General features: G+C 36.3%; 1 protein-coding gene across 2 annotated transcripts in view; it reads right to left on the bottom strand.

Annotated features, from left to right (window-relative positions):
- Positions 1–20,205, bottom strand: part of KBTBD3 (kelch repeat and BTB domain containing 3) — a 49,296-nt gene that overhangs the window by 3,172 nt on the left and 25,919 nt on the right. Inside the window, exons 2-3 of one of the 2 annotated variants that reach the window (XM_059930495.1) lie at positions 5,075–5,219; positions 2,482–2,726 (exon numbers count right to left, since the gene is read on the bottom strand). In XM_059930495.1, coding sequence (XP_059786478.1) covers positions 2,482–2,702 — 221 coding nt within the window. In that variant the 5' untranslated portion in view covers positions 2,703–2,726; positions 5,075–5,219. The remainder of the gene's footprint in view (positions 1–2,481; positions 2,727–5,074; positions 5,220–20,205) is intronic. The other variant, XM_059930494.1, reaches the window with a different exon arrangement.

The raw sequence follows: 20,205 nt of genomic DNA, 5'->3' as shown, positions 1-20,205 counted from the left end.
AAGATATCTATAGTCAGTTTAGGGTAATAATAAGAGCCTGGCCTCTAGAACAGGGCTGCCTGGGTGGGTATCTAGCCTATACCACTTATTAACTGTGTGACCTTGGGGAGGTTAACAACTTGATTGTGCTTCAAATTCTTCATCTGAAAATGGGGATACTAGTAGTACCTACTTCACTGAGTTGTGAGAGGAATAACTAAGTTAATTGATGCAAACTATTATTAATATCATTTTAAGAAAAAAAGTTTTCTAAAATCGTATGTATTTCTAATTTACCACCAGCTTCCACATTTTCTTTGAGAAGACACATGTAATATATTTCTATACTTCATCCTACTCACCTTTAAAGTATCCAGTTAACTTCTATCTCAAATTTACCATGTTATCATAAAGTGGTTACACAATATGTGTGATTCCTTTTGAATCTTGTCTCCAGTGACTTTATATTCAATCATAGTTTTCATTTTCCAAAAATATTATAAAGGGCATTTACCATGCACTATGTAATTTTCTATTTTAATTTTATATACCCCAATATTCCTGTGAGTTTATATTCCAATACTCCAGTGAGTTTGATCATAACACAAAATGATGAATTAGTGGCCTTATCATACAATAGTGTAAATAACGTAGACTGTCTATCTACATTTGTACATATTTTTATGTGAACTATATACTGATTTAGTAAAATACTATATATAATAAAGGATCTAGGTCATTATAAAACTGTCATTTGTTTTACTTCAAAACAGATGCGAATTTTGAAAAACATGTTGTTTTAACAATAATTTTTAAAAATTGAAAGTAGATCCCTAAAAAGCTAGGAGTAGGCTGAACAAAAGTACTATGGACAAATATTATGTGCAAATACATTTAATTAATAAATAACTTCAACATAAAGAGTAGAGGACTGCCAGTTCAAATGCTTACATGAACTTCTTATTTTGTTAACATGAAAACTTTATGGGGAAATAAGACTGTGTGTTCATACCAAATTATTTCCATTTTTTGGCTAGGTTTGGAAATAATAATAATTGCAGCTAACATTAATTGAATGTAGTGGGCACTGACCTAATCATTAATATACATTATTTCATTCAACACTCATAATGACTCTATGAGTTAGGTCCTATTTTTATTATCTTAATTTTTTACAAATAAGGAAACTGAAACCTGAAGAGGTTGTGTAACTTACCTAAGGTCACAAGCCTAGTTAAGTGGTGGAGCTGGGATTTAGATTTAGGGCATGTGCATTAAGAGGCCAAGTACTTAACCATTATACTGTACAGCTTCCTCTGATGAAGAGGTGATATGAAAGATAAGGGAGCAAGAAAGTTACTTGGAAGAAAAAGTGGATTAGAAGAGAGGTGGGAAAAAACTGGCGGAACCTGAGAGTGGGAGAGCATAAGAACAGTTAGGGCCCCAGTAGAGTCTGAAGAAGAATAACTTAGGATACATGAGAGAAGAAATGAAAAGAATACATGAAGACATATAGTCTAGTTAGGCAAAAGGCTAGTAAAAGTTGTAGCCCCCCTTGTCCCCAGTAAACTGTGATGCAGCACTGAGCCACTGCTCCCAAATTCAAAGCAGGAAACCCTACAGAAACAGGTGTTTTGTTAGAGATTTAAACCCTGCTTACTTAGAATAAAAATTGTTTCTAAAACTGAACATAATGCAAAATACTGCAATTAGGATTTGAGTTTATTGCAGTATGACTAGGAGGGCAGAAGGTCAGGATGTCAGCAAGAGAGGTCTGTCTGTCTAATGAATAGGCCTCACAGGTATTACCTTGATACAGTTACCACAGTACTAAGGTCATGACCCTTAACCACTGTTAAGAATCAGAAACCCACTGTCATCACAGTGGATTCTTACAGTGTCATGACTAGGACATTCCTCGTAGGACGGTCTACATGGGGAACCAAATTATATTCAGAATTAGAATCAGAACAAGCTGGGTGCTCTCCAGAAATGGTTCTGGAAGTACTTTTCCCTACTGTAGGACTATCTTGGCTAAAGAGAAGAGAAATTCTCTGCATTAGAGTATCTCTCTCCTGGACAATCCATGGGATATAATACATGACTGAAATGTTATTTTCTTCTCAGTCTCCTCATTTTCTTTGAACTTGGCTTCCATTTTTGCTCAATCTGTCCTTTCCTCTTTTCCTAAATTATACAGTGCAGGGATCCCCCAAACAAAACTGATCCCAGATCAAAACAATTTTTTTCCAGAAAAATTCAAGGGACTAATGTTCCATAGAACGTCCCAATCCTAGCCTGGGAGGACCTGAGCTTTAAAAAAGGTACTCTTATATTTTCATATTAAAAAATCATTAGTTAATCTAGGTTCTAATTATCTTTTTTTAAGTATTAAAGATTACTGTTCCATGTTCTGTGGGGGGAAAATTGAGTACAGCCGTAAAAAATAACTTAATTAGTGGCATCATAAAATCTGAGGAATAAATAGACAAGGTAAAGTACCTGAAAAAGTCACTGCATGCTGCTAACACACAACGATGACATGGGATTATTTCATCTTTCATGATTATTTTGAAATCATAAAAGACATTTTGTTCTCGAAAATTCTGTAGTATACTTAAGATTTTCTGTCCATGATCTTCTGACACGAGGAAGTTGTTTTTCTTCTCAGATGGAATTCCATTACATGAGCCTTGTTGATTGAAATCATATGAATTATCCATAGCCACTTCCACCTGTTCTTCGAACTGGAATGAAAAAAACAAATCACTGATATAACAGAGTCCTAATGAAATTTTCAGATCCAAAATTTGCCCTTTTAGTGTCAATCACAAAAAAATGCTCACTAAGAACAATCATAATAGTAAACCGTGTCCTAAACACTTGTTTTCCTGACATTTAGCAATAAATTCTTCTTAAATTTTTATAAATATTGAGCTCACTGGAATAAAAAGTACATTATTAAGGGATAAAGTTCAAGGCTATATAACTGTGTTAAATAGCACAATTTATAAGTTGTATAAATAACTTATATAGGATCTGAGTACATGACTAGTCTTGTTATATGTAAGAGGTATTGCTTATATAGCAGTTATCATTTGAATATTTACCCAACACATCCCTCTCCCTCCCATCCATTTTCTTCTGGCAGCAAAGCAGATGTTTAAATGTTGATATTGAAGCATAGGTATATGTCTTCTGGGGTTAGACTTTTAAAAGACAATTGACTGAAAAATATCAGGGTATTAGATTGTATTAACTGGCTATGGCCTTTAGTAAGGAAGTAAAAGGCAAACATTGGTCCAAGTTGGCCTATTTGAAAGCAGGAAAAAATATGAGGTCAGAAATCCAAGATGCTTGAAGGCCAGATAACTGTGACTTTCCCAAACTGCTAATTTAGTTCTAAGCATAAAAGTTTACACCACAAAAAACAAGAAAGTAGGAAACAGAAAGAAAAGAAGATTGGGATCTAGGGGAGTCAGAAAAATAGGAAACCTTGATTCCTTAGCATACTTCTGTTCTGGTTATTTATTGCCTTGCAAATCACCCCAAAACTGAGTGGCTTAAGACAACAGTTTATTATCTCTCATGGTTCTGCAGGTTTAGATGGAACTTCTTGCTTGTGGGTTTTCATATGGTTAGAGTCAGGTGGCAGCTCTGGCTGAAGTCACCTGAAGGCCTGATTGGGTTAGAGGTCCAATACAGCTTCTTCATTCACATTTCCTTCAAATGCGATGGATGGCTAGAACAGATAGGGCTTTCTCTCCCTCTCTTGATATACTCTCTCCACGTGACTAGCTTTATACTTCCTCATAGCATGGCAGTCTCAGGGTAGTTGGATTTCTTACATGGTGGCTGTGTTCTCTCAGAGGAGGTGTTTCAAGCCCAGGTGGAAGCCAGACACTGGAGAAGTAGTCTGAATGGTCCTACAGCATCAGTCAAAGCTTCATTCTAGGACTGAGACAATCTACTACTGTGTTGTCTAAAACAGTAACTGTGAGCCATGTACACCTATTTATATTTAAATTACTTAAAATTAAATAAAAATTAAAAATTTAGTTTCTTGGTTGGTCTAGCCATATTTTAAGCAGTGAGTAGCCATATGTAATATGATAGTTACTTTTATGTGTCAACTTGCTGGGTGACAGGTTACGCAGACACTTGGCTAAACATTATTTCTGGGTGTGTCTGTGAGGGTGTTTTTGGATGAGCTTAACATTTGAATCAGTAGACTGAGGAAAGCAGATTGTTTTCCTTAATGTGAGTGGGACTCATTGAATCCACTGAAGGCCTGAATAGAACAAAAGGCCCAGTAAGATAGAATTCTTTCTCTCTGCCACTGTCTTTGAGATGGAATATCAGACTTCCCCTGCCTTTGGACTAAAACTTGGATTGCAACTTTATTATTGGCTTTCCTGGACCAGTTTTCCGACTGCGGATCTTAGGACTGCTTAGCTTCCATAATAACATAAGCCAACTCCACACAGTAAATCAATCTCCCTATCTATCTATCTATCTATCTATCTATCTATCTATCTATCTATCTCTCCTTCCAATTGGCTCTGTTTCTCTGGAGAACCCTAATACATGTGGCTAATGGCTATTATATTGTACACCACAAACATAGAATATTTTCATTATCACAGAAAGTTACTGACTAGCTGATGTACTATATGAAGAATAATGTGCCTGTATAAGAGTGTGTGTGCATGCATGCACAGGGGCCATTAATAGGATGTAATTCACAGTAGTATTGGAAAAATAAGTTACCTGCAGTAATTTTGTGAGCAGTGTTCTGAGTAACTGTAAGTAAATAGACATATTAAGAATGAGAGTGGGTGTCGTGGAGGGGAAAAAGGTAATGAGAGGCTTGGGAGCAGTTCTGAAGAAAAGTAAGGCAGAAAACAGTTGTATTAGTCAGAGTTCTTTAGAGAAATAGAACCAATGAACCAATAGGCTATATATTTGGCTATAAGCCTATTTGTTATATATATAACTACTGGTATATGTGTGATGTGTGTGTGGTGTGTGTGTACGTATGTATATGTGTGCATATATAAATATATATGTATATACATATAAATAATTGGCTCACAAAATTATGGAGGTCCCAAGATTTGTGGCTGGCAAGTCGGAGACTCAGAACAACCAACGATGTAGTTTCAGTCTGAATCCAAAGGCCTGAGAACCAGGACAGCTGATGGTATAAGTTCTAGTCTGAAATCTGGCAGGTTGGAGACCTAGGAAGAGATGATTTTTCAGTTCAAGTCCAAAGGCAGGAAATGATAATGTTCCAGCTCCATCAGTCAGGTAGGTGAAGTTTCTTCTTCCTCAGCTTTTTTGTTCTCTTCAGGTCTTCAATTGATTGGATAAGATCCACTCACATTAGAGTGGGCAATAATTTACTCAGTCTATCTACTCAAATGTTAATCTCATCCAGAAACAGCCTCACAGACACACCCAGAACAATGTTTGACCAAATGTCTGGGCACCCTGTGGCCTAGTCATCACAACAGTGCAAATCTTACTTAAGAATGTTAATAACATCTGATCTAGGATGAAAAAGAATATTTCAAGTTAGAGTGGGGTACAAAGATAATCATCACAACGTGCAAATCTTTACTTAAGAATGTTGAGGGAATTCCCTGGTGCTCCAGTGGTTAGGACTCTGCCCTTTCACTGCTGGGGCCTGGGTTTGATTCCTGGTAGGGGAACTAAGATCCTGCAAGATGTGTGGCACGGCCAAACAAAACAACAACAACAACAACAACAAAGAATGTTGATAACATCTGATCTAGGATGAAAAAGAATACCCCAGTAATTCCTCACCTCACAAGGCATACTTCTTAAGTCACCTGTAAAACTGTGTTTATAAAATTACATGTTTTTCCTCCTTTTCTAATAACTATAAAATCATATATCTTCCCAGGGGTATGATGTAATATTAATCAGAAGAAGGAGTAGGGCTTTAGAAGAGGATAGACTTGAGTTCCAATGCTGGCTCAGCAATATACTTGAGATATATTTGAGGCAAGTAACTTCTGATCTTTGATTCTCATTTTCTTCATTTGTAAAATAAGGATAAACTTTACCTATCTAGTTGTGTTGTTGAGAAGATTAAAAAAAAAAATAATTTAGCATTTACTATGTGCTAAATAAATGAAAGTTAGTACGAATTTTCTATTAGAAAGTTAACATAAAAGCCAAAGAAATCATTTAAATGACATTAATCAAAATGTTTACATTTAAAAGGTGGTAGGGGGAGGGACAGCAGAAACAGTTCTCTAATAATTCCTAGGGTTTAAGAGAAAAGCTGAACATAAGAGCTATCATTGCAAAGTAGTTTTATATGGAGTATCAGGATCAATGAAGAGAAGAGAGACAACTGGTGGAGACTTGAGCCAGCCTCCTCTTTCTGACTCCATAATGATAGAAACGAATACTTAAAGGGACTAGCCAGGGAGTATTTATACTACACAAAGGGTAGTATAACAGAGCAGGTAACCAGCGTGATCTACACTAGATAGACATGAGTTAGTGCTGTGCAAAGGATCAAAGCATCTTCTCAACAACACAATGAGGCCACGGTGTTACTCCTGGTCTATTTCTCAAGTCTAGCAATGGGCTAGAGCATCAATAATCTGTAACAGCAATATAGAGTTTCTCCATGGCCTGCCTCAAAGAATCACAGAACTGGTTGAAAGACTCAGTCCTTATCACTTATACACTCACTGGAACTGCTCTGAATTCTCATCCATTTAAAGATATGTATTTAAATCCTTCTTTATTAGAGGAAGTTGGATGCTGAAGATGGAAAAATAAATTTATCTCCTATAAGCTTAGATTCTTTTGGGTTTTTAAAAGTTCCCTCAAAGTTTAGGATTATAGGTGTTGGCAAGGATATTTGATCCACATGGGACAATCTACAGCAGCAATTACTACCCTGACTTCCAAGCCATCTAATCAGGGAGAGATGAAGGAAACGATTTGGGTAGATACTGAATACTTGTTTCATAATACTTTCATTCGTATGTGATTGATTATGTATGTGTGTGTATACATAAAATTTTTTTCTACAACTTAATTTTAAAATACATTTTTATTGGACATTTAAGGGTATCTCTACTTTCCAATTCTTTAATGTGGTCATAATTACCACTGGAAACTACCAAAATTTAAGTAGTATCATGTTGGTTTTTCCCCCCCATAACTCTATTATTTTTCTATTTCTCATCTAGATGAACGGCCGCTACACTTCCCAAGCTAGACACTTGGAAGCCGTCTTTCACCAACCATATACATCCATTTTAAAACCGCTTCTCTCCATCCCTACTGCCATTCTTTTAGTTTAAGCTCTCATCATTCTCACTTGAATTGCCCAACAGCCTCAACACTGATCTTTCTTATTCCATAAACTTTTATTTAAAATCTTCTGGGTTTCAAACCTGTGCATACATTTGGGAATATAAAGATAAATGAGGCACAGAATCCCTGCTCTTACAGGTTTATAGGCTAGTGTGGAAAGAAATAAGTAAACTGTATAAGGGTCATAATAGAGATATGAGCAGTGTTACGGAAGCATAGAGGAAGGACAACATTCAGACTTGCTTTCAGGGGTGGAAAGGACAAAACAGAGAGGGAAAGAGGATTGGGGAAGCCATCCTGATGAGTACAGTACTTGAGCTGTTAAAAAAAAAAAAAAGAAAAAAAAGGAAAATGGTTACCAAAGGTGAGAAAGACATTTCCAAGAGAAAAAAATTAAGTTATAAATGCAAAGGCATGGATAAGAGTTATTATGGCCCCTTTGGAGAAATACAAAGTTGAGGACAGGGGATAGGGTAAAAAAAGCTTAAGTAGTAAATAGGGAATGGCTCATGCAAAGTCTTACATACCATGCAAGGGGGCTTCGGTTTCATTCTATAGGTAATGAGTAATATTTAGAAAACTTTTAAGGAGTGGCATTATACCACTGGATTTACATTTTAGAAAGATCATTCTGCTAAGAATATAGCAGTGAGTAACAAAGATGTGGCTCCTATTCTCATGGAGCTTACTATCTAATGGGACAGATATGCATGTTCACTGGCATTGGTAATGAGAATATCAATTTTAAAAAATCCAAACACTTTTTAATGAAAAACAAATTTAATTTTGTTAAGCCACTGAGATGTAGTTATTACAACAAACAGGATTATCTTAATTGATGCATATTAATTTTAATCCCAGCAACTCAATAAGCACATTTATTAATCTAAATATTTATCTGTTGATTCTCTAGTGTTTTCTGCACAAAAATTACATCATTTGTAAATATTAAGGTTGCTTTTCTTTCCTATTTTTTACCAATTTTATTTCTTTTTTTGTACTACAGTAGTAGCGAAGACCTCCTGTACAATGTTGAATTAAAGCAACATGGTTTGCAATACATTTAAATATCACTGTATGTGTATATATAATTTATACCTAATTATTTATACCAAGTTATAATACATGTGTAAATAATTTGGAACTTGGATTAAGTCAGTTACTGAGGCTCATAGTTCACAGATAAGAAGTGAACCCAATGATATATGTATATTGTAATTTTTATTTCTATAACTAGTAATGTAAGTAAAATGGCTTTATTTGAAATTTTCAAGCATCAGCTAATACATCAGCATTACACACAGGTATTCACTTTTGTAAAGTGGTTAAAAGTTAAAGCCCTCCATGTTAACTCTATGTAGAATGGTCAAGCAGAGAAGCTGAAATGTCCTATTTTGTCAATTTGGCTTGAGTGAATTTCTACATGGAGACTTTACTTAATCAACGATTATAAGCACTATCAAAGAGAAAGGGCACTGGAAAATATATGAAAGGGAAAGAGGGAACTGATCCACAAGACAACTAAAGCCATTGAAATTAATAAAAATCAGTCAAGGAAAATAAGTAGAATTAGTAGAGAAGAGGGCCAAGGATGGAACACCAAGGATAACTAATCTTAAGGGATAGACAATTTAAGTTGAAGAATTATTTATGCAGCATCTGCTACATACCAGGTGATGGTCTACAAAAACTGAAAATATAATGGGAAATACAATTTGTAGTAGATACAGGTGAAAAAGTTCTACAGCTGAGAAAAAACTCACAAAGAACAGGGAAAGAAATGGAAGAAAATTAGAAAAGATGGTGGAAGCCAAAGGAAGAGAATTTCAAGAACGAAGTAGTTCCCATATTATCAAAAGCTGAGAGAGATTAGGTAAGGTAAGGACTGAAGTCATTGATGATTTGAGGGTGGGGTGGGGAGAGGCCAGATTACAGTGGTTTTAAGAGGGAATAAAAGAAAAATTTATACAAAATTTGTTCGTTAAGTTCAGTGAGGTTGGGACTAGAGGGGTAATTCTAAGAAATATTGTTTTGCTTTAGATGGGAGAAATTTGAGCATGTTAATACACTGACAAAAAAGGGGAGATATGGAGGGAAATTTTTGATAATGATTACAACAATCTAAATTAAGCACTTACATCCCTATCAAAGCAAATCATTTTGGACCTTTAAAGCAATAAGTCAGAGAACAATACTATATGGCAAAACTTTCATTTCTGTTAACAGGTAAACACTGATAAGCAAATGAATGGTTAGAGACTCAATTTTCATAGTTTATTTGTGATATAACAAACTTGAAAATATTAGAATTTATAATAAGTAATTTATACAGCTATTTCATTCAATGCTCATAATCCTTTAAGATTAGTATTAATAATGACTTTTTCAAAATGGGAAATCGAGGCTGAGATTAAACAATAAGGTGTAAGACACAAAACTAACAGAAACATGCTTGTTTCACTCAAAGTCCATGCTCTTTTCAATACTATTCTGACCCTGGATTTTAATATCAAATGAAAGCTCAGAAAGTAATTTTAGTGCTCAAAAGATCCAACCATAAATGTACTGGTCAAAACTTACCATGACAATTTAAGATCATTCTGAATAAGAAAGACATATATGACAAAAATAAGAGCTAACATTTATAGAGCCAGTACCATGTGTCAGGTACCGGGCCATGGGTCTCACACAGCATTTAATTTAATTCTTATAAATATTACTCCTATAAAAATGAGACCTCTGCTTTAGTATAGTAGACATACTTTTCCCTGTTTCTCCTGCTAAGCACAACTAAAAACCCTGGACATATATAAAAATATATATCACAAACATACAGAGTCTGTAAGAAGTGGAGAGAAACAGGCAGGCTGGCTAGTGAACTTCAGACCCAAGGAACAAGACAGTGATGAGTTCCTTGGGTTTTATTTTTGCCTAATATATCATAGATAGTGAAGAAGCTGACAACACTGAACACCAATGGGCACACACATAAAGAAATCCAAGAAAAACATGATCTCTTTAGGCAAAGGACCAGGAAAGAGAGCAACCTAGCAAGACAGAAAAGTTTTGACAAACACCACAAAAAAACTGGGGCTCTATCCCACCAAGGTCAGCAAAAGTGGAATGGAGAGCCAAGAATTCCACCCTTGCTAGACCGTAATGAGGTGCCTCAGCTCTCCTCCTCTCACTTCCCCAAAGGAATGGTGTCGGTGAAGGCTGAGTGGGGAGTCAGGACTGCGTGGTAACAAGTGGCCACCAGCAACCCCCCCCCCAATCAGTGGCAATCATGTGGCATGTGGGGAGCCTGAACTTCTACCCCCACCTGGCAGTAACATGGCATTCCAGCCCCTCCTGGCTGGAGTAGAGTCAGAGGCCGAGTAAAGAATCAGGACTTCCACTACCGATTAGCAGCAACAAGGCCATCCCCAATGATGTCACTGGAGACCACGTGAGGAGCAATAACAAGGTGACTCTTGTTATCAGAGGATAATCTGAGGCTGAGATTGGTATCAGAGGATGCAGAGAGGGGAGCCTAAACTTCTAATTCTGTCCAGCAGTAGAAAGTAGCCCTTCCTCTCCTAGGTATCAACAGAGGTATAGTGGAAAGTCTGGACTTCCACCTCAACCTGGCAGCAATGAGGTGGTAACCTAAACCGAAAAGAGCAGTGTCAAAAAAGACCCACTAAAATACAAGATTTAAATAAGATCTAGAGTCTTACATAGTACTCAATAGAACCAAGAACCAGGAATATATCAAATTAAATAAGAAAAAACAATCAACAGACATCAACAGTGAGATGACACTGATGTCAGAATTATGTGCCAAGAATTTTAAGGCAGCCATCATAGAAAAACCTCAGTGAGCAATTACAAAGTATATATTATATACATGCACATATATATATTATATACCGTTGTCCCTTGGTAACCACAGGGGATTGGTTCCAGGACACTCCTCCCCACCCAATACCAAACTCCTCAGATGCTTAACTCCCTTATATTAAATGGCTGGCATAGTACGCTCAGTCCTCTGAATGTGCAGATGTGGAACCTACAGATATGGAGGGCTGAATGTATACAGGTATATATGTAAATGATGTAATTCCTAGAACAACCTCTAAAGTGTCTATACAAAGAGATACACCCAGAATCATTATAGCAGAATGAAAACGGAAAATGGAGTCCTAAAAAAGTTTCAAGTAACCCAAAGGAGGCAGAAAAAAGAAAAAAGAGAAATTAAAAACAGAATAAACAGAAAACAAACAACCAAAAACCAAACTTAAGTACTAACATATTCAATAACTGTACTAAATGTAAATGGTACACACACACACATACCAATTAAAAGACAGAGATCAGCAGAGTAGATTTAAAAAAAAAAAATAACCCCAACTTTATACTTCTTAAAAGTAACTCACTTCAAACAGAATGATATAAGTAGGTTGGAAGTCAAAAGATAGAGAAAGATATACTATATAAGCATGAATTAAAAGAAAACAGGTGTGGCTATATTAATATCAGGTGAAGCAGACATCAACAAGGAAAAGTATCAGGGACAAAGAGATATATCACATAATGTCAATCCAGCAAGAAGACATAGCAAACCTAAATGTGTACATATCAAACAAAAGAGCTGCAGTAATGGGAAGTAAAAACTGATAGAACTGAAAAGAAAAACAGACAAATGCATTTATTATAGCTATAATGCTAGAGACCTAAATGTCCTTCTCTCTAAAATTAATAGAACAAGAACACAATAAATCAGCAATGATACACAAGAACTCAATAACACCAGCAACCAACAGAATCTAATCAACAGAATACACAAGATTTTCAAGTGCTTATGAAACATATAGCAAAGGTGACCATATCTTGACCTACCCTTAAATGATTTAAAAGAATTGAAGGCACACAGATTATGTTATGTGGCCGCAATGAAATGAGACTAGAAATCAATTAAGAGAAAGGTTAACACTAAAATCTGAGGGGGCGGAGTCAAGATGGCAAAATAGGAGGACACAGAGTTCACATCTCCTTACAACTAGGGCACCTACCAGGCACTTGTGAGGGGCCATGGACACCGAAGGGGATGGGAAGAACACCCAAGAAACCAGGTAGGACGTGGCGTGGGGGAGGAGAAATGGAGGCAGGATGGGATGGATGCCCCTGAGGGGTGGCTGGGGGAGGGGAGGAGTTCCCACACCTAGAGTGGCCCACCCACAGTGAGGGGAGCAACGGGGATGCAGAAAGACCCTTGGGAGATTGGAGGATCAGAAAGGAACAAAGCCAGTGTTTCCCCCGCCCACCTGGGCCATACGGAGCCTGCTGAGGTCTTGGGCCTGATCCTCTGCACTCCAAGGCCACCACTGGCTGTGCTGAGCCCAAACCCTGCCCCTGCACTCTAATCCACGCTCTGAGGCCCCCTCCAGCCGTGTTGTCCTTTACAGCTGTTCAGGTCCTGAGCCTAGGGCCCACCCCTGCCCTAAACTCCACCATCACCTAAGGTCCGTGGCCCAAGCCAAGGCATTTTCCAGCCCCTTTTTCTTTCCTTCATTTTTTTCTTAAATGTTGTGGTTCTGTTTTACCTTGTGGTGGTATCATTTATATCTTTATTTTTTCTAATAAGTCTTTTATTTTTCTAATTTTATTTCATCTTTTACTCTTTGTGATTGTTCTGCTCCTTTTGGTTTGTTCCTGCCTCTTTTTTTTTTTTTTTTTTTTTTGCTGTTTTGGTTCTGTTTTGCCTTGCTGTTGTTGTTTCACTTATATTTCTAGTTTTTCTAATATATTTTTTATTTTTCTACTTTTATTTTTTATTCCTCAGTATCATCCTCCTTTTTTTTTTTCTTTTTTTTGCCATGCCACACGGCTTGCAGAATCTTGGTTCCCAGGCTGGGGGTCAGGCCTGAGCTGCTGAGGTGGGGGTAACAAGGCCAAACCACTGGACTAACAGAGAACCTCAGACATCAGGAAATATTAATCAGAGTGAGGTCTCTCGGAGATCCTCATCTTGGCACCAAGACCCCACTCTACCCAACTGCCTGCAAACTCCAGTGCTGGACACCTCAGGCCAAACAACCAGTAAGAGAGGAACAAAGCCCCACCCATTAAAAAAAATGAGTAGACAAAAAAATATGTTACAGATGAAGGACCAAAGTAAAAACCTACAACACCAAATAAATGAAGAGAAAATAGGCAACCTACCTGAAAAGGAATTCAGAGTAATGATACTAATAAAGATGATACAAAATCTCAGAAATAGAATGAAGGCATGGATTGAGAAAATACAAGAAATGTTTAAAAAAGACCTAGAAGAACTAAAGAACAAAAAACTGTGATGAACAACACAATAACTGAAGCAAAAAATACACTAGAAGGAATCAATAGCAGAATAACTGAGAAAGAAGAATAAATAATGAGCTGGAAGACAGAATGGTGGAAATAACTGCTGAGGAGCAGAATAAAGAAAAAAGAATGAAAAGAATGGAGGACAGTGTCAGAGAACTCTGGGACAACATTAAACACACAACATTCAAATTATAGTGGTTCCAGAAGAAAAAGAGAAAGAGAAAGAGTCTGAGAAAATATGTGAAGAGATCATAGTTGAAAACTTCCCTAACATGGGAAAGGAAATAGCCACCAAAGTGCAGAAACTGCAGAGAGTCCATACAAGATAAACCCTAGGAGAAACCTCCAAGACACATATTAATCAAACTAACAAAAATTAAACACACAAAAAAATATTAAAAGCAGCAAGGGAAAAGCAACAAATAACATACAAGGGAAGCCCCATAAAGTTATCAGCTGTTTCTTCAGCAGAAACTCTGCAGGCCAGAAGGGAGGGGCAGGATATATTTAAAGTAATAAAAGAAAAAAACCTACAACAAAGATTACTCTAACCATCAAGGATCTCATTCGGATTTGATGGAGAAATCAAAAGCTTTACCGATAAGCAAAAGCTAAGAGAATTCAGCACCACCAAATCAGCTTTACAACAAACGCTAAAAGAACTTCTCTAGGCAGGAAACACAAGAGAAGAAGAAGAAAAGGACCTACAAAAACAAACCCAAAACAATAAAGAAAAAGGTAATAGGAACATATATATCTATAATTACCTTGAATGAAAATGGATCAAATGCTCCAACCAAAAGACACAGACTGTCTGAATGGATACAAAAGTATTCCATGCAAATGGAAATCAAAAGAAAGCTAAAGGAGCAATACTTATATAGACAAAATAGGCTTAAAAATAAAGAATGTTCCAAGAGAAAAGAAAGAACACTATGTCATGATCAAAGGATCAATCCAAGAAGAAGATGGAACAATTATAAATGTTTATGCACCCAACATAGGAGCACCTCAATACATAAGGCAAATACTAACAGCCAAAAAAGGGGAAATCGACAGTAATGCAATAACAGTGGGAGACCTCAACACTCCACTTACACCAATGGACAGATCATCCAGACAGAAAATAAGGAAACACAAGCTTTAAATGACACAATAGACCAGATAGACTTAATTGATACTTGTAGGACATTCCAGGTGAAAGCAACAGAATACACTTTCTTCTTAAGTGCACACATTGAGAACATTTTCCAGGGTAGATCACATCTTGGGTCACAAATCAAGCCTTGGAAAATTTAAGAAAATTGAAATCGTATCAAGCATCTTTTCTGACAACAATACTATGAGATTAGAAATCAATTATAGGAAAACAACTGTAAAAAACACAAACTCATGGAGGCTAAACACTGCACTGCTAAATAACCAAGAGATCACTGAAGAAATCAAAGAAGAAATAAAAAAATACCTAGAAACAAATGATAATGAAAGCACGATGACCCAAAACCTATGGGATGCAGCAAAAGAAGTTCTAAGAGGGAAATTTATAGCATTTCAATCTCACCTCAAGAAACAAGAAAAATCTCAAATAAACAATCTAACTTTACACGTAAAGCAACTAGAGAAAGAAGAACAAAGAAAACCCAAAGTTAATAGAAAGAAATCATAAAGATGAGAGCAGAAATAAAAGAAATAGAAACGAAAAAAACAACAGCAAAGATCAATAAAACTAAAAGCTGGTGCTTTGAGAAGATAAACAAAATGGATAAACCTTTAACCAGACTCATCAAGAAAAAAAGAAAGAGGACTCAATCAATAGAATTGAAAAAGGAGAAGTTACAACTGACACCACAGAAATACAAAGGATGATACAAGACTACTATAAGCAACTATATGCCAATAAAATGGACAACCTGGAAGAAATGGACAAATTCTTGGAAAAGTACAACTTTCCAAGACTGAACCAGGAAGAAACAGAAAATATGACCAGAACAATCACAAGTAATGAAATTGAAACTGTGATTAAAAATCTTCCAACAAACAGAAGTCCAGGACCAGATGGCTTCACAGGCGAATTCTACCAAATATTTAGAGAACACCTAACACCAATCCTTCTCAAACTCTTCCAAAAGATTGCAAACTGAGGAACGCTCTCAAACTCGTTCTACAAGACCACCATCACTCTAACACCAAAACTAAAAATATCACAAACACAAAAAAATTACAGGCCAATATCACTGATAAACATAGAAGCAAAAATCCTGAACAAATAAATACTAGCAAACAGAATTCAACAGCACATAAGAGACCTTTGGGACAACATTAAACACAACAACATTCGCATTATAGGGATCCCAGAAGGAGAAGAGAGAGAGAAAGGACCAGAGAAAATATTTGAAGAGATTATAGTCAAAAACTTCCCTAACATGGGAAAGGAAATAGCCACCCAAGTCCAAGAAGTGCAGAGACTCCCATACAGGATAAACCCAAGGAGAAGCACGTCGAGACACATAGTAATCAAATGGGCAAAAATTAAAGACAAAGAAAAATTATTGAAAGCAGCAAGGGAAAAACGACAAATAACATACAAGGGAACTCCCATAAGGTTAACAGCTGATTTCTCAGCAGAAACTCTACAAGCCAGAAGGGAGTGGCATGATATACTTAAAGTGATGAAAGGGAAGAACCTACAACCAAGACTACTCTACCCAGCAAGGATCTCATTCAGATTCGATGGAGAAATCAAAACCTTTACAGAGAAGCAAAGGTAAGAGAATTCAGCACCACCAAACCAGCTCTACAACAAATGCTAAAGGAACTTCTGTAAGTGGGAAACACGAGAGAAGAAAAGGACCAACAAAAACAAACCCAAAACAATTTAGAAAATGGTCATAGGAACATACATATCGATAATTACCTTAAACGTGAATGGATTAAATGCTTCAACCAAAAGACACAGGCTTGCTGAATGGATACTAAAACAAGACCCATATATGTGCTGTCTACAAGAGACCCACTTCAGACCTAGGGACACATACAGACTGAAAGTGAGGGGATGGAAAAAGATATTGCATGCAAATGGAAATCAAAGGAAACCTGGAGTAGCAATACTCATATCAGATAAAATAGACTTTAAAATAAAGAATGTTACAAGAGACAAGGAAGGACATTACATAATGATCAAGGGATCAATCCAAAAAGAAGATATAACAATTATAAATATATATGCACCCAACATAGGAGCACCTCAATACATAAGGCAACTGCTAACAGCTATAAAAGAGGAAATCGACAGTAACACAATAATAGTGGGGGACTTTAACACCTCACTTACACCAATGGACAGATCATCCAAAATGAAAATAAATAAGAAAACAGAAGCTTTAAATGACACAATAGACCAGATAGATTTAATTGATATTTATAGGACATTCCATCCAAAAACAGCAGATTACACGTTCTTCTCAAGTGCACATGGAACATTCTCCAGGATAGATCACATCTTGAGTCACAAATCAAGCCTCAGTAAATTTAAGAAAATTGAAATCCTATCAAACATCTTTTCTGACCACAACGCTATGAGATTAGAAATGAACTACAGGGAAAAAAACGTGCAAAGCACAAACACATGGAGGCTAAACAATACGTTACTAAATAACAAAGAGATCACTGAAGAAACCAAAGAGGAAACAAAAAAATACCTAGAGACAAATGACAATGAAAACACGATGATCCAAAACCTATGGGATGCAGCAAAAGCAGTTCTAAGTGGGAACTTTATAGCTATACAAGCCTACCTCAAGAAACAAGAAAAATCTCAAATAAACAATCTAACCTTACACCTAAAGGAACTAGAGAAAGAAGAACAAACAAAACCAAAAGTTAGCAGAAGGAAGGAAATCATAAAGATCAGAGCAGAAATAAATGAAATAGAAACAAAGAAAACAATAGCAAAGATCAATAAAACTAAAAGCTGGTTCTTTGAGAAGATAAACAAAATTGATAAACCATTAGCCAGACTCATCAAGAAAAACAGGAAAAGGACTCAAATCCATTAGATTAGAAATGAAAAAGGAGAAGTTAACAACAGACACCGCAGAAATACAAAGCATCGTAAGAGACTACTACAAGCAACTCTATGCCAATAAAATGGACAACCTGGAAGAAATGGACAAATTCTTAGAAAGGTATAACCTTCCAAGATGGAACCAGGAAGAAATAGAAAATATGAACAGACCAATCACAAGTAATGAAATTCAAACTGTGATTAAAAATCTTCCAACAAACAAAAGTCCAGGACCAGACAGCTTCATAGGTGAATTCTATCAAACATTTAGAGAAGAGCTAACACCCATCCTTCTCAAACTCTTCCAAAAAATTGCAGAGGAAGGAACACTCCCAAACTCATTCTACAAGGCCACCATCACCCTTATACCAAAACCAGACAACAATACTACAAAAAAAGAAAATTATAGACCAATATCATTGATGAATATAGATGCAAAAATCCTTAACAAAATACTAGCAAACTGAATCCAACAACACATTAAAAGGATCATACACCATGATCAAGTGGGATTTATCCCAGGGATGCAAGGATTCTTCAATATATGCAAATCAATCAATATGATACATCATATTAACAAATTGAAGAATAAAAACCATATGATCATCTCAGTAGATGCAGAAAAAGCTTTTGACAAAATTCAACACCCATTTATGATAAAAACTCTCCAGAAAGTGGGCATAGAGGGAACCTACCTCAACATAATAAAGGCCATATACGACAAACCCACAGCAAACATCATTCTCAATGGTGAAAAACTGAAAGCATTTCCTCTAAGATCAGGAGCAAGACAAGGATGTCCACTCTCGCCACTATTATTCAACATAGTTTTGGAAGTCCTAGCCATGGCAATCGGAGAAGAAAAAGAAATAAAAGAAATCAAAATTGGGAAAGAAGTAAAACTGTCACTGTTTGCAGATGACATGATACTATACATAGGAAATCCTAAAGATGCAACCAGAAAAATACTAGCACTCATCAATGAATTTGGTAAGGTTGCAGGATACAAAATTAATGTACAGAAATCTCTTGCATTCCTATATACTAACAACAAAAGATCAGAAAGAGAAATTAAAGAAACAATCCCATTTACCATTGCAACCAAAAGAATAAAATACCTAGGAATAAACCTACCTAAAGAGACAAAAGACCTGCACTCAAAAAGCTATAAAACACTGATGAAAGCAATCAAAGATGACAAAAACAGATGGAGAGATATACCATGTTCTTGGACTGGAAGAATCAATATTGTGAAAATGACTATACTACACAAAGCAATCTATAGATTCAATGCAATCCCTATCAATCACCAATGGCATTTTTCACAGAATTAGAGCAAAAAATTTTATGATTTGTATGGAAACACAAAAAACTCCAAATAGCCAAAGCAATCTCGAGAAAGAAAAGTGGAGCTGCAGAAATCAGGCTGCCTGACTTCAGACTATACTAAAAGCTACAGTAATCAAGACAGTATAGCACTGGCACAAAAACAGAAACATACATCAAAGGTACAAGATAGAAATCCCAGAGATGAACCCACGCACCTATGGTCACCTAATCTATGACAAAGGAGGCAAGAGTATACAATGAAGAAAGACAATCTGTTCAATAAGTGGTGCTGGGGAAACTGTACAGCTACATGTAAAAGAATGAAATTAGAACACTCCCTAACACCATACACAAAAATAAACTCAAAATGTATTAAAGACTTAAAGGTAAGACCAGACATTATAAAACTCTTAGAGGAAAACATAGGAAAAACACTCTTTGACCTAAATCACAGCAAGATCTTTTCTGCCCCACCTCCTGAAGTAATGAAAATAATAACAAAAATAAACAAATGGGACCTAATGAAACTTAAAAGCTTTCGCACAATAAAGGAAACCATCAACAAAATGAAAAGACAACCCTCACAATGTCAGAAGATATTTGCAAAGAAAGCAACAGACAAAGGATCAATCTCCAAAATATACGAACAGCTCATGCAGCTCAATAACAGAAAAACAAACAACCCACTCAATAAATGAGAGGAAGACCTAAATAGACATTTCCCCAAAGAAGACATACAGATGGCCAACAAACACCTGAAAAGCTGCTCCGCATCACTAATTATTAGAGAAATGCAGAACAAAACTACAGTGAAGTATCACCTCAGACCAGTCAGAATGGCCATCATCAAAAAATCTACAAACAATAAATGCTGGAGAGGATATGGAGAAAAGGGAATCCTTTTGCACTGCTGGTGGGAATGAAAATTGATACAGCCACTGTGGAGAACAGTATGGAGGTTCCTCAGAAAACTAAAAATAGAACTACCATATGACCCAGCAATCCCACTACTGGGCATATACCCTGAGAAAACCATAATTCAAAAAGTTACATGTACCCCAATGGTCACTGCAGCTCTATTTACAATAGCCAGGACATGGAAACAACCTAAATGTTAATCA

Source organism: Balaenoptera ricei, chromosome 8 (genome assembly GCF_028023285.1).
Source record: "Balaenoptera ricei isolate mBalRic1 chromosome 8, mBalRic1.hap2, whole genome shotgun sequence".
NCBI lineage: Eukaryota > Metazoa > Chordata > Mammalia > Artiodactyla > Balaenopteridae > Balaenoptera > Balaenoptera ricei.
This window is presented reverse-complemented; position numbering and strand designations above follow the sequence as displayed.